Genomic DNA, 15,202 nt, shown 5'->3' on the forward strand with positions numbered 1-15,202 from the left:
GTACTGGAACCACAACATTTGTTATGTGAGTTTGAATGAAGAAGATAATAATAATTTATATATATATATATCTGTCTTTTTAGCTGTTTGATGCTTCACTATCTCCACTATGGTTGCAGACTTAAATTTAACCAAGCTGATAATGCATTTTTATATTTGTGCCACTGTGTTCTTGTGCACCTTTATGTTTACCTTATTGTTGTAATGTTAATGTACCGTTGAAACAAAGCTATTAATGTAATTTTTTTTAAAGATTTGTGAACAGAAATCGGATGAATTGAGATGGTTTATATGCTGTTTTATTGTTAATTGAGAATGACTTCTGATAATTACATGCTTTCTCTATGAAATACGCTTTCTATTTTTTTGTCTGTATATAGTTACAATAATGGAAGGTAGTAAAATATGAAACTATGACATACTCTGCAGTAATGCAAAGTAAACCCGAGTTGTTATAAATTCACAAAAACTGCAGAATACTGATATGGTCCTTTCAAACCCTTCATACACAGCTTGAAACACATTACCTACACATTGGGTTGTTGCAACCCAGCATAAAATTATCACTACCCATAAGATGGGTTAGATAATCAACCCATAGAGTTGAGTTGGTTGTACAACCCAGTATGCTAGGTCAAAATAACCCACGGTTGGGTTTGTCCATATTTGACCCAGCTGTGGGTTGCAAAACAACCCAAATTGTGTTATTTTCAACCCAACATTTTGCTGTATACAATATCCGTCCCCACTGCCTCAGGAAATATGTGTAACTTCTGTTTTTGAAAATGCTCAACTTGGGACTTTTAATCATAAATGTATCCTTTGAAACCAAAAAGGATTGTACTGCTTTTTGACATATGTGAATCTATTCCTCAAAATGTTCTACAAATATCTTTTTTTTTTTATTATTTGTTATTCTTTAGTTCTGTAGAAATCTATGCTTTAACTTAAACAGAGAGTCCAAGCGCTGGTATTGATTTTCTTTCAAGGAAGTCACTGGTTATAAATGTCAGTGTATTTTGTTTTAGGGGGAAAATGGGGTAAAATGTTGCAGAATTTGATGACTGATATAATGAAGTATAAAGGCTAGGTTTTGACTTTGAGCAGCCCTCTGACACCTCTAAAGATTCATTAGGCAATGCTGAAAATAATTAAGTGGAAAAATAATTGTGTTTATTTTTTGCAACATTCAGAAAAAGTGTCTCAAATGTAATTTTAAATGCATTTCTCTAACTAAACATACTACTGGTCAAATACTTAAGTGCATAACTCAAATAAGATTGCAAACATTGATGCAAAACAATGCCATTAGACCAGTGACCATGTTCGGTGACTTTGGTGTACTGGGAAATTAAAATAGTCAGTATTTTCCCTCCAAATTTGTTGCCTTTTGTAGTTTAAGAGCGAATAAATTTCATTTGTTTGTTTTAAATGTGTTGCAATTTTGTGGTTCTCATACAACCCCATATTACATGTTGAACTGAAGAACCTGTAATGAAACATCACAGATTTCAAGCTCTAAAGAACAATATACAGTAGCTCAAGAGTTACTTTGAATCTAAGGTTCTGCTCATGAGTCGTAGATGATTGCTTTTTAGCCTCTAACTATAGGCCTTGATCAGTGATCGGTTTTCTTTATAAATCTATATTGTGTTTAATATATCAGGAGCATATCCTGCTTTGTGCCTTAAGACTGGGGAGTTTTTGCATGATCTGACTGAAGTCTGTGGTTCACAATAACACAGAAACTCCTATAGAGAGATAAAGGGCTGGTTGCATTGTACTGAAACCAGAGAAAACTGTATCTGGGCCAGTCTGAAGGGTGCAATTTATGTGCTTCTAGAGGCACTAAATGGAATTGCAAAAAATAATGATCGTTTTCATACAAGATTCCCCAAACACTCCCCATGTCTGCCACTTGTTGGACAAACAGAAAAGTAAAAAAAGATACTGTTAAAAGGATAGTTCACCCAAAAATGTCTCTCATGTAAACCTGAAAAGACGAATTCATTCTCACAATGTATTCAGTGGACAACAGACATTAGGATACATCTTAAGGACATTTTTGTTATCAGAGCAACAGCAGAGTTCCGAAAGTAAAAATTGCATTTATTTTCTCCAAAGACAAATACTGTAGATTTGTTGCAAAAACATATAAAGCTTTTAAGACAAACATACCATGAGCTCCGAGATTGTTCAGCAATGATATTTATGCTTCTGTAGAAGCAACAAGTCATTGTGATTTCAACTTCATTTTCATAAAATCATGTTTAATTGCCAAATTCCCGGTGAGGAACTACACTATGCATGATTCAGAAGAGATCTCAAACCAATCTGAGAAATTGCAGTTGCCAAGGAAATGGAAATCAGGGCAAAAGAGCGTCCACTTCATGAAGCATTGCGAATAAAGTTCAACGAGTTAGTCTCCTTATACTCTCAAACAACGTATATAGTTGTATATGTGTCGTAAACCCAAAAAAGTTGTCCAAGACAATAAAAATGTGATAAAAAAAAAATTGGTTTAATGACTTTAAAATAAGAAGTAAAATGTGTTAAAATATTTTCCCTGCACCTTGAATACACGTGAGTATGTGAGTATATTTTAAACAAATATTATTGATTTTTTAATCACAAATATCAAGAAGCTTTCTTAGGGTCACTCAATTTGACTTGAATATAAAAAAAATAATAATAATAATTAAAAAAAAAAATAAAAAAAAATAATATATATATATATATATATATTAGTATTTTAAATCAGGTTTTTATATGTATTCGCATATTTTATATTCTGTATTTTGTCTTTATTTGTAAAGCGCATTGAGAAGCAACATTTAAAGGTGCTAAATAAAAATAAAGTTTTTTATTATTATTATTATTATTAACAGTCTTGAGGGTCTAAATGGGTCCTGTCTATTTTATGTTTTTTTTGTTACATAACAACAGAACGACTATCTGTATGTTGCTTACACCACCTGACTTTGATTGGGTGGCCAAAAGTTTTTCCAAATGTTATTTATATGTTACCGTTTCGCTTCATATCTTATTCCAACTACATACGCAACATTTTTTTTTACAGAATTTCAGCTTTCAATGAGAACTTTTTTTTTTTTTTCTGTTCCCAGGCGGTTACACCACATGACATTTTTGCCCCAGAAAAAATTTCAAAATGACTTTGAACTCAGAAATGGGAAGCATGTTTATCATAGTAGGTGTATTCAAGTAATTGTTTTGTGTGAACTGAATATTTTTAAGTTTTTTTTGAATAACTTTATAGATCCGGTAGGAATAAAAAAAAGCAAAAAGAGTCATGTAGTGTAGTAAATGTATCACGTGTAATGTCATTGATCCATCTGAATAATTCACAAAAAAGCTAAAATATATAGTAATATATTTTTGATTTAATTACGTAATTCGCACTGCTTCAAGGGATGAGTATTATTCTTGTAAATATAAGAATTACACAGGACACTGTAACTTTTCCCTAATTTCCAAATACTTTTTTGCTTCAAATCAAAGTTTGTAATGTTGTGAATCATCTCAGAGCTGGTTTGTTTGGTTTATGGCTTCAAGCGCTTTATTGAAAAATGTTTTGGCATGTCTAAAACCAGGGCTGCTGAAAAAGTGGGCATTCAGTGTTGTGCTCCATAGTTAAGACGAAACTAACATCTTACATTTACTGTACATTTACACATTTTGCTGATGCTTTAATCCATAATGACTTGTGGTGCATTCAAAGTATACTGTATCTTTGTAACAGTTGGTGTGTTCCCTGTGATACGAACATATGCCCTTGGCATCACTAGTGCCATGCTCTACCAGCAGAGCTGTAGGAACAAAAACTTTACATCTTCACCAGGTCCTTTACTGCATCAATACAAGCAGTGTTACTTGGCCTCAAATAGTTCCATTTAGTGTTCACTTAAAAACCAAACCAAACGTTGCTCTTTTTAGCTTTGCCTCGGACAGGCATGTGGTAGTGCACCTCTCTCCAAAAGCGTGCAGAAGGGTTGAGAGAGCTCCTACAGTCCTCTGAATTCCTGTCCCAGAGCATCCACCTCTTTCTCCTTTTCCAGGCCTGCAAAGCTCCCTGCTTTTCTCGAATGAGGCGCACGGACTCCGGGAGCTGTGAGGCATCTCGAATTTCCTCAATCTCTAGGAGCACAATGCCAATTGTTTTCTCCAACAGGGCGCGGTGCAGACCAGTCTGTTGCTCCGCCCACTCCAGAGCTTCCGGGCTGCAGAGTGAAGATGCAGTATAGAGCAGAAGCAATCTGCGACACCGGCTCAAAGCGTCTTGCACGACATCCACCACAGCTGAAGAGATGGAAACATGGAAAATTAGTGAGGCAGAGTGAAAAGTTTATTTCTACAGTATTTTTAAAAAAAACAGAAACTGACCAAGGATCTTTAACGATAAAATACAGATAAAATAACTAAGACAATTATTAAATGGGTAAAAAATAGCTATGAATATTACTAAATACAGGTAAAAGGACTAAGAGTACTTTTAAATACAGGTAAAATAAATAATCTGTATTTAATAGGATTCTTAGTTATTTTACCTGTATTTAATAGTACTCTTAGTTATTTTACCTTTATTTAGTAGTATTCTTGGTTATTTTACATGTATTTATAAGTATTCTTAGTTATTTTAACTGTATTTAGTAATATTCTTAGCAATTGTTTTTTACCTGTAATAATTGTCTTATTTATTGTACCTGTACTTAATAGTATTCTTGGTTATTTTACCTGTATTTAATAGTACTCTTGGTTCTGTTAACTCTATTTAAAAGTATTCTTACTTATTTTACCTGTATTTAATAATTTTTCTAGTTATTTTACCTGTATTTAATATTATTAATAATAATATTAAATACAGGTAAAATAACTAAGAATACTATTAAATACAGGTAAAATTTCTACGAAGATTATTAAATACAGGTAAAAAAAATAGTTAAGAATAATATTAAATACAGGTAAATGACTGAGAGTACTATCAAATACAGGTAAAATAACTAAGAATCCTATTAAACACAGGTAAAATAACTAAAATCCTATTAAATACAGGTAAAAATACTAAGAATACTATTAAATACATAAAATAACTAAGAATCCTATTAAATACAGGAAAAATAACTAAGAATCCTAATACAGGTAAAATTACAAAGAATCCTATTAAATACAGGTAAAATATCTAAGAATACTATTAAATACAGGTAAAATAACTAAAATCCTATTAAATAAAGGTAAAATGACTAAGAATACTATTAAATACAGGTAAAATAACTAAGAATCCTATTAAATACAGATAAAATAACTAAGAATCCTATTAAATACAGGTAAAATTACTAAGAATAATATTAAATACAGGTAAATTAACTAAGAATACTATTAATTACAGATAAAATAACTAAGAATCCTATTAATTACAGATAAAATAACTAAGAATCCTATTAAATACAGGTAAAATAACTAAGAATCCTATTAAATACAGGTAAAATAACTAAGAATCCTATTAAATACAGGTAAAATGACTAAGAATCCTATTAAATACAGGTAAAATTACTAAGAATAATATTAAATACAGGTAAAATGACTAAGAATCCTATTAATTACAGATAAAATAACTAAGAATACTATTAAATACAGGTAAAATAACTAAGAATCCTATTAAATACAGGTAAAATAACTAATAATCCTAATACAGGTAGATTAACTAAGAATCCTATTAAATACAGATAAAATAACTAAGAATCCTATTAAATACAGGTAAAAGTACTAAGAATCCTATTAAATACAGGTAAAATAACTAAGAATCCTATTAAATACAGGTAAAATTACTAAGAATACTATTAAATACAGATAAAATAACTAAGGATCCTATTAAATACAGGTAAAATAACCAAGAACACTATTAAATACAGGTAAAATTACTAAGAATACTATTAAATACAGATAAAATAACTAAGAATCCTATTAAATACAGATAAAATAACTAAGCATCCTATTAAATACAGGTAAAATAACTAAGAATCCTATTAAATACAGGTAAAATAACTAAGCATCCTATTAAATACAGGTAAAATAACTAAGAATCCTATTAAATACAGGTAAAATAACCAAGAATACTATTAAATACAGGTAAAATAACTAAGAATCCTATTAAATACAGGTAAAAGTACTAAGCATCCTATTAAATACAGGTAAAATAACTAAGAATCCTATTAAATACAGGTAAAAGTACTAAGAATCCTATTAAATACAGGTAAAATTACTAAGAATACTATTAAATACATGTAAAATAACTAAGAATCCTATTAAATACAGGTAAAATTACTAAGAATACTTTTAAATACAGGTAAAATAACTAAGAATCCTATTAAATACAGGTAAAATTACTAAGAATACTATTAAATACAGGTAAAATTACTAAGAATCCTATTAAATACAGGTAAAATAACTAAGAATCATATTAAATACAGGTAAAATTACTAAGAATACTATTAAATACAGGTAAAATAACTAAGAATCCTATTAAATACAGATAAAATAACTAAGAATCCTATTAAATACAGGTAAAATTACTAAGAATACTATTAAATACAGGTAAAATAATTAAGAATCCTATTAAATACAGATAAAATAACTAAGAATCCTATTAAATACAGGTAAAATTACTAAGAATACTATTAAATACAGGTAAAATAATTAAGAATCCTATTAAATACAGATAAAATAACTAAGAATCCTATTAAATACAGGTAAAATAACTAAGAATCCTATTAAATACAGGTAAAATAATTAAGAATCCTATTAAATACAGGTAAAATTACTAAGAATCCTATTAAATACAGGTAAAATAATTAAGAATCCTATTAAATACAGGTAAAATAATTAAGAATCCTATTAAATACAGATAAAATAACTAAGAATCCTATTAAATACAGGTAAAATTACTAAGAATACTATTAAATACAGGTAAAATAATTAAGAATCCTATTAAATACAGGTAAAATTACTAAGAATCCTATTAAATACAGATAAAATAACTAAGAATCCTATTAAATACAGGTAAAATTACTAAGAATACTATTAAATACAGGTAAAATAATTAAGAATCCTATTAAATACAGATAAAATAACTAAGAATCCTATTAAATACAGATAAAATAACTAAGAATCCTATTAAATACAGGTAAAATAATTAAGAATCCTATTAATTACAGATAAAATAACTAAGAATCCTATTAAATACAGGTAAAATGACTAAGAATCCTATTAAATACAGGTAAAATTACTAAGAATACTATTAAATACAGGTAAAATAATTAAGAATCCTATTAAATACAGGTAAAATTACTAAGAATCCTATTAAATACAGATAAAATAACTAAGAATCCTATTAAATACAGGTAAAATTACTAAGAATCCTATTAAATACAGGTAAAATAATTAAGAATCCTATTAAATACAGGTAAAATTACTAAGAATACTATTAAATACAGGTAAAAGTACTAAGCATCCTATTAAATACAGGTAAAATAACTAAGAATCCTATTAAATACAGGTAAAAGTACTAAGAATCCTATTAAATACAGGTAAAATTACTAAGAATACTATTAAATACATGTAAAATAACTAAGAATCCTATTAAATACAGGTAAAATTACTAAGAATACTATTAAATACAGGTAAAATAATTAAGAATCCTATTAAATACAGATAAAATAACTAAGAATCCTATTAAATACAGATAAAATAACTAAGAATCCTATTAAATACAGATAAAATAACTAAGAATCCTATTAAATACAGGTAAAATTACTAAGAATAATATTAAATACAGGTAAATTAACTAAGAATACTATTAATTACAGATAAAATAACTAAGAATCATATTAAATACAGGTAAAATTACTAAGAATCCTATTAAATACAGGTAAAATAACTAAGAATCCTATTAAATACAGGTAAAATTACTAAGAATACTATTAAATACAGGTAAAATAACTAAGAATCCTATTAAATACAGGTAAAATAACTAAGAATCCTATTAAATACAGGTAAAATCACTAAGGATACTATTAAATACAGGTAAAATGTCTACGAAGATTATTAAATACATGTACAAAAATAGTTATGAATAATATTAAATACAGGTAAAATTACTAAGAATCCTATTAAATACAGGTAAAATAATTAAGAATCCTATTAAATACAGGTAAAATTACTAAGAATCATATTAAATACAGGTAAAATAATTAAGAATCATATTAAATACAGGTAAAATAATTAAGAATCCTATTAAATACAGGTAAAATAACTAAGAATCCTATTAAATACAGATAAAATAACTAAGAATCCTATTAAATACAGGTAAAATTACTAAGGATACTATTAAATACATGTAAAAAAAATAGTTATGAATAATATTAAATACAGGTAAAATTACTAAGAATCCTATTAAATACAGGTAAAATAATTAAGAATCCTATTAAATACAGGTAAAATTACTAAGAATCCTATTAAATACAGGTAAAATAATTAAGAATCCTATTAAATACAGGTAAAATTACTAAGAATCCTATTAAATACAGGTAAAATAATTAAGAATCCTATTAAATACAGGTAAAATTACTAAGAATCCTATTAAATACAGATAAAATAACTAAGAATCCTATTAAATACAGGTAAAATTACTAAGAATCCTATTAAATACAGGTAAAATAACTAAGAATCCTATTAAATACAGATAAAATAACTAAGAATCCTATTAAATACAGGTAAAATAACTACGAATCCTATTAAATACAGGTAAAATAACTAAGAATCCTATTAAATACAGGTAAAATAACTACGAATCCTATTAAATACAGGTAAAATAACTAAGAATCCTATTAAATACAGATAAAATAACTAAGAATCCTATTAAATACAGATAAAATAACTAAGAATCCTATTAAATACAGATAAAATCACTAAGAATACTATTAAATACAGGTAAAATAACTACGAATCCTATTAAATACAGGTAAAATAACTACGAAGATTATTAAATACAGATAACTAGGGAATTATTAAATACAGGTAACATAATTAAGAATATTATAAATACAAGTAAAATAACAAAGAATCCTATTAAATACAGGTAAAATATCTAAGAATATTATTAAACACAGGTAAAATATCTAAGAATAGTATTATATACATGTAAAATAACTAAAAATACTAAGAACCAGGTAAAATAACTAGAAATACTATTAAAAACAGGTACAATTACTACACATATTCTATAACTAGGGCCCTGGCAACTCTAATCCATTCTGGTTTGAAAACTCCCATTTCAGTTTCCTAATGTCATTGTTTTCCAAAGTATGTAGTACTAGAGAGCGTTTTCGAAAGTCTCTGTTTTCAGTGGAGGAAAACGCCATCCTAGTGTGGATGAGAGGTGTACACCTAGCAAAATCAACGAGTTTTCAAACAAAAATGGATAAGTGTGGACATGACCTAAAAATATTGACTCCATTCCAAAGCCTAGTGAGCTGCCTACATAGGCAACATTTTAAGCTATCATAGGAACTCTCCTGATTTGAAGCCTGTCCCAAAAGTTAAGAAGCACAATTATGATTCCTTCTAAGATCCCTTATTTTTGGTCAAATGCCAATGCATCATCGCATGTATTGGCAGAGAATGGAATGCAACCCCAACCCCAAAAAGTATAGTTTAAATTGTTTAAATCTAGTTAAATAGGGTCAGCTTTACCCAATATTTGTGTGTGCCTTGTATTTTTATACTTATTAGAGTAACGTCAAAATGTCAAACTTCGAAATCAAATATCGATTGTGAGTCGAGTCTCCCGTGTGCTTAAAATAAGGAGTGCTTTTTGTGTGGCGTTCCGAAGTATGGCATTCCAAATCCAAGTTTCGGTAATGCATGGGGTTGCTTTTCAGTTACGATGTTGCCTTAGAAGGCACCTGCCTATGTTGGCAGTAGACAGCAAGGAAGCTCACTACATTTATGAAAAGAATCATATTTACCAAAGACTTACTGTATTGTGTAAGTAATTGATAAAGAGTTAACACAGAATAATATGGGGCACTGCTGAAATGACAGAAACGAAAGAGTAAGCTCAGGGTAAGGCTTTTGTGAGAGCCACTTTACCTTCTCCAGGTAGACTGTCCCGGCCAAGGATGAAAAGTTTGTAACCATATTGGCCCTCCAAGACTTGGGGCAAAGTGCTCATAGCAAAAATCTCAGCCATTTCACTGGAGCCTTCCAGGACTCTCGGATAAGCAACGTATGCATCATACTGCTTACCATCACCATCTAAAGGAAACAACCAAACCAAACAGCCAGATTCTGCTTAGATTCTGCTTGTGAAACAGCATGAAGCATGCAAGTTAGATCACATTTAGGGAAAAGAATCATGAGGAATTTAACGATTCTGGTGCCAATTCCAGTTTCACTCAATTCTTGTTGCTTTCGTTACCATCAGAGATATTTTCTCAAATGAGATCATTTTACAATTGTCAATGTCAAAAACATTAATAACAATTTAGAAATTAATTGTATATATTTCTTAGGGGGCAAAAACAGTTCGCATCTAGCAAGTTGCTGTCTTTGTTATCATTCTTAAATAGCACCTATTATGGTTTTTCAAATATTACCTTTCATGTAGTGTGTTATATAGCTGTTTGTGAATGTAAAAAAAGTCCATGACAAATGGAGTTATTGACTCCCAAAAGAAAGAACCGATTCTGAACACCTGAAACGAGTCGTTAGTAATTCCAGACTTACTTCCTGTAATAACCTACGTAATTTGATAACAAAAAACCTGCCTCTGGTCTTCACTGGCTGCTCGCGAACAGCTTTGACCCACCCTCAAACACTACACTAAGCGGTAGACCAATCACAACAGACTGGAACATCTGACCAATCAGAGCAGAGTAGGCTCTCTGAAAGGAGGAGTTTAGAATGAATCCTTTAGAACGGATCATTGAACGAGTCGTTTTTGACACTGGGAAATAAAGGTAACGCTGCAGTTTAAATTATGAGCAAATTAAAGTGTTTTTTGACCTTGGATGCAAGTAAATCTATTGTATGAGACCTTTAAAACAAAATTAGGCACGTTTAAAAACCATAATAGGTGCTCTTTAAAGGAATATTCTGGGTTCAATACAAATTAAGCTCAATCGACAGCATTTGTGTCATAATGTTGATTACCACAAAAAGTAATTTTGACTCGTCCCTCCTTTTGTTTAAAAAAAGCACAAATCTGTGTTCCAGTGAGACACTTACAATGGAAGTCAATGGGGACAATCTGTAAATGTTAAAATACTCACTGTTTCAAAAGTATAGATTTTAAAAACCTTTAAAACCTCAAAAATTGGCTCCATTCACTTCCATTATAAGTGCCTCACTGTAACATACATTTTTGCCTTATTTAAAGAAAAAGTGTGATGAGTCGAACATATTTTTTCAACGTTATGCCACAAATGCTGTCGACTGAGCTCAACTTATATTGAACCTGAAATATTCCTGTAAACCCATACTTTAGGATTAACAGTGATTTGGGATTTTAGGAGAAACAATCAGTACGTTCACATGCACTTTAAAAGTTCGATTTCACTCGGACAAAAATGCTCAATTTGTCTTTTAAAATGTCAATTTTGTCCAGCATGTAAACATGTTAATCAGACCACATCTTTTTGTGCATGCATGCTCCGAAAGACTGATGCGCAATGTGTATTTACCCTTGCATTTATGTCATCTGACCTTTAAATATCCGAATACACATTATGTCGTGTATACTCGGACAGACAGATGAAGACTGTAGCTCGATTATACTGTAACTACACATGTAAACGAACTGATTTATGTGCTCCAAAGTTGATTGTGGATTCGCATGCCCAGCCGACAGACAATAAAACGTGCTGATCGTCATGACAACATCTCTGATGCATATATTGCATGTTTTATCCCTGTTACAGAATGCAGATGATCCAGAACCATGAACGGAACCGAACATCACTAAAATCACTCTTTGTATATAAAAAAATAAATATATGTAACAGGTTCTAGATTACCAAACCTATTCATACATTTAAATCAATAACATATTGAAACAATGTAGCAATGTTAACAATGCAGTGGTTGCAGCAGAAGGTGCCAGTTCTAGTTGCAGTTTAATGTAGGTCATTTCCAAGTAAATGTGCTATATTGTAAAATACATTTCCTGTTTACATGACTACCTGTGGTTTTGTAGAAGAATGGAAACATCTTCCTGACCCACAAAATCAGCTCCACCTTGAATGATCGCCACAGAAGAGCTCCAATAATGAACAGCAGAGCCAGCGAGCCCAAGACAAGACCGAGAGGCAACAAAAAGTTTGGATCTGTTGATGCAGTGAGAGGAGAAAATGTTTGTGTTTCATGTAAAGTGTCAAATTAATTACCGTGTTTAATAACAAATTAAATAAAGCAATAAGGCCATGTGTTACAATGATTTTACTACAGGTAAGAGGTGTTTTAACTGAAGTTGTGAATGGTGTTTCAGATTGGCTTTAAATGGCTAATATACCTGCCGGGAAGAGTGTGAATTGGCCAGTGAGTGTTCCTCGTGAGCTGAATGCCATACAGATGAAAGTCTGATTGAAATCATCCTCCGATACCTCAGACACCCAGAGACTGCGAATCAGCCAAATACCATCATCCTCTAGAATTTCACTTTAAAAGGAAAAGACACATTAACACTTTCACAGAGCAGTCATAATGACGCTTTACTGTTTGAAAACTAAATTAATATTGGATCATATTTAGATTTGTTTGAAATTATGAATGGCAATGAGTCATCTACTGTATGGCTGGGCTGTATATCTAAACACAAATCTCGAAATATTTCAGCCTTTAGTTCTTGACATTTATGCATTTGCTTTCAAACAGCTTAAATGGGTCATTTTTTTAATTTCTAATTTTCTTTTTAAGTCAGAGGAATAATCATTTGAACCAAACATCAAGTGTTACCGAATTCGAACAGTTTAATGCAATAAATAAAATACAGCAAAAATCTAGTTAATAATAATCAAGGCTTTGAACACAAGGAAGAATTATATTTTAAAGGAATATTCCAGGTTCAACACAAGTTAAGCTCAATCTACAGCATAATGCTGATTTCCACAAAATTTTAAAAAATGCAAAAATCTGGTTTACAGTGAGGCACTTACAATGGAAGTCAATGGGGTCAATCTGTAAATGTTAAAATACTAAATTTTTCAAAAGTATAGACATAAAACATAAACAATATTTGTTTATGTGATAAAATCACTTACTAACTGCATCTGTGTAAAGTTGCTATGACGACGTAGTGCCGTAAACACTAAAACCCTAAAATGTTGATTTAAACAACTTTACAGCTCAAATACCAGAAGAATTAATGTAAGTGCTTTTATAAAATTATAAGCTTCACATTTCTGCCTTTAAACCCTCCAAAAATTGTCCCCATTGACTTCCATTGTAAGTGCCTCACTGTAACCTCAAAAAAAATTTTTTTTTTTGTGGTAATCAACATTAAGCCACAAATTCTGTAGATTTAACTAAACTTTTATTGAACCTGGAATATTCCTTTAAAGCCTGAAATCATTTAGTTTACATGCAACAACATACACTAATAAATACAAATATTTCTGTACATATCTTTTGCTTAAATATTTTAATTTTAGAAAAATGCCAGTAGGATACTTCATTAAACATTTCTGAGTGATGAATTATTTAATAATTAATTGATTCAATTAAATGAATTAATGGCATTTTTATTATTATTTTTTTTCCCCTTTTTCTCCCAATTTGGAATGCCCAATTCCCAATGCACTCTAAGTCCTCGTGGTCGCATAGTGATTTGCCTCAATCCGGGTGGCGGAGGACGAATCCCAGTTACCTCCGTGTCTGAGATCGTCAACCCGCACATCTTATCACGTGGCTTGTTGAGCGCGTTGCCACGGAGACATAGTGCGTGTGGAGGCTTCACGCCATCCACCGCAGCATCCACGCTCAACTCACCACGCACCCCACCGAGAACGAACCACATTATAGTGACCACGAGGAGGTTACCCCATGCGACTCTACCCTCCCTAGCAACCGGGCCAATTTGGTTGCTTAGGAGACCTGGCTGGAGTCACTCAGCACACCCTGAGATTTGAACTAGCGAGCTAGCGAACTCCAGGGTTGGTAGCCAGCGTATTTTACCACTGAGCTACCCAACGCTATCAAAATATTGGTCCTATGCTCTCATATTCGCAAGTCATGAGACAAGGACGGATTGCAAAACGAATCAAAAGACATGCTCTTTAAAAAGACAATAAAAAGCGTATTAATACAATTGTAGTACTCATGTTGTGGAATTTTGGATTGTGAGCAAAACCATCACAAATATATTGTAAATATTCGCTATATCACCTGACAGCCGTGCAAATATTTCAATGTAAACAGTGCAGCAAAACCATACTGCTGAATGTTATATACCATCATACTACCCAGCCCTAAACTATAAGGTTTAAAACAACAACAAAAATTGAATTTTTATGTAGTTAGGCAAAATTCACCAAGATTGGGGACACCAAGACTGACTAAGGAGTACATCTCTCTTTGTCTTAGTATAAAAGTGCTTTGTATCAGGGACTAAAAACGGTTCAAGGAACGAAAAACGAAAACGAACAAAATTTTTTGCAAAGGCCCTTTCAATTGTTCTGGAGTGAGAACATTATTATTATTATTATTTTATTGATTTTTATCCCCAATTTGGAATGCCCAATTCCCAATGCGCTCTAAGTCCTCGTGGTGGCGTAGTGACTCTCCTCAATCCGGGTGGCGGAGGACGAATCTCAGTTGCCTCCGTGGCTGAGACCGTCAATCTGTGCATCTTATCACGTGGCTTGTTGAGCGCGTTACCGCAGAGACCTAGCGCATGTGGAAGCTTCACAAAATTCTCCGCAGCATCCACGCACAACTCACCACGCGCCCCGCCGAGAGCGAGAACCACATTATAGCGACCACGACGAGGTTACCCCGTGTGACTCTACCCTCCCTAGCAACCGGGCCAATTTGGTTGCTTTGGAGACCTGGCTGGAGTCACTCAGCACTCCCTGAGATTCAAACTCGTGACTCCAGGGGTGGTAGTCAGCATCAATACTCGCTGAGCTACCCA

At 31.5% G+C, this 15,202-nt stretch overlaps 1 protein-coding gene across 1 annotated transcript in view; it reads right to left on the reverse strand.

Moving 5' to 3' along the window:
* Positions 1-278: 278 nt before the first annotated feature.
* The window catches only part of zmp:0000000936 (interleukin-1 receptor type 1), a 43,230-nt gene continuing 28,306 nt past the window's right edge, over positions 279-15,202 (reverse strand). Inside the window, exons 8-11 of the mRNA XM_051710647.1 lie at positions 12,584-12,729; positions 12,255-12,398; positions 10,165-10,329; positions 279-4,317 (exon numbers count right to left, since the gene is read on the reverse strand). Coding sequence (XP_051566607.1) covers positions 3,923-4,317; positions 10,165-10,329; positions 12,255-12,398; positions 12,584-12,729 — 850 coding nt within the window. The 3' untranslated portion in view covers positions 279-3,922. The remainder of the gene's footprint in view (positions 4,318-10,164; positions 10,330-12,254; positions 12,399-12,583; positions 12,730-15,202) is intronic.

The sequence above is a fragment of the Myxocyprinus asiaticus genome, chromosome 11 (genome assembly GCF_019703515.2).
Source record: "Myxocyprinus asiaticus isolate MX2 ecotype Aquarium Trade chromosome 11, UBuf_Myxa_2, whole genome shotgun sequence".
NCBI classification, from domain to species: Eukaryota; Metazoa; Chordata; class Actinopteri; order Cypriniformes; family Catostomidae; genus Myxocyprinus; species Myxocyprinus asiaticus.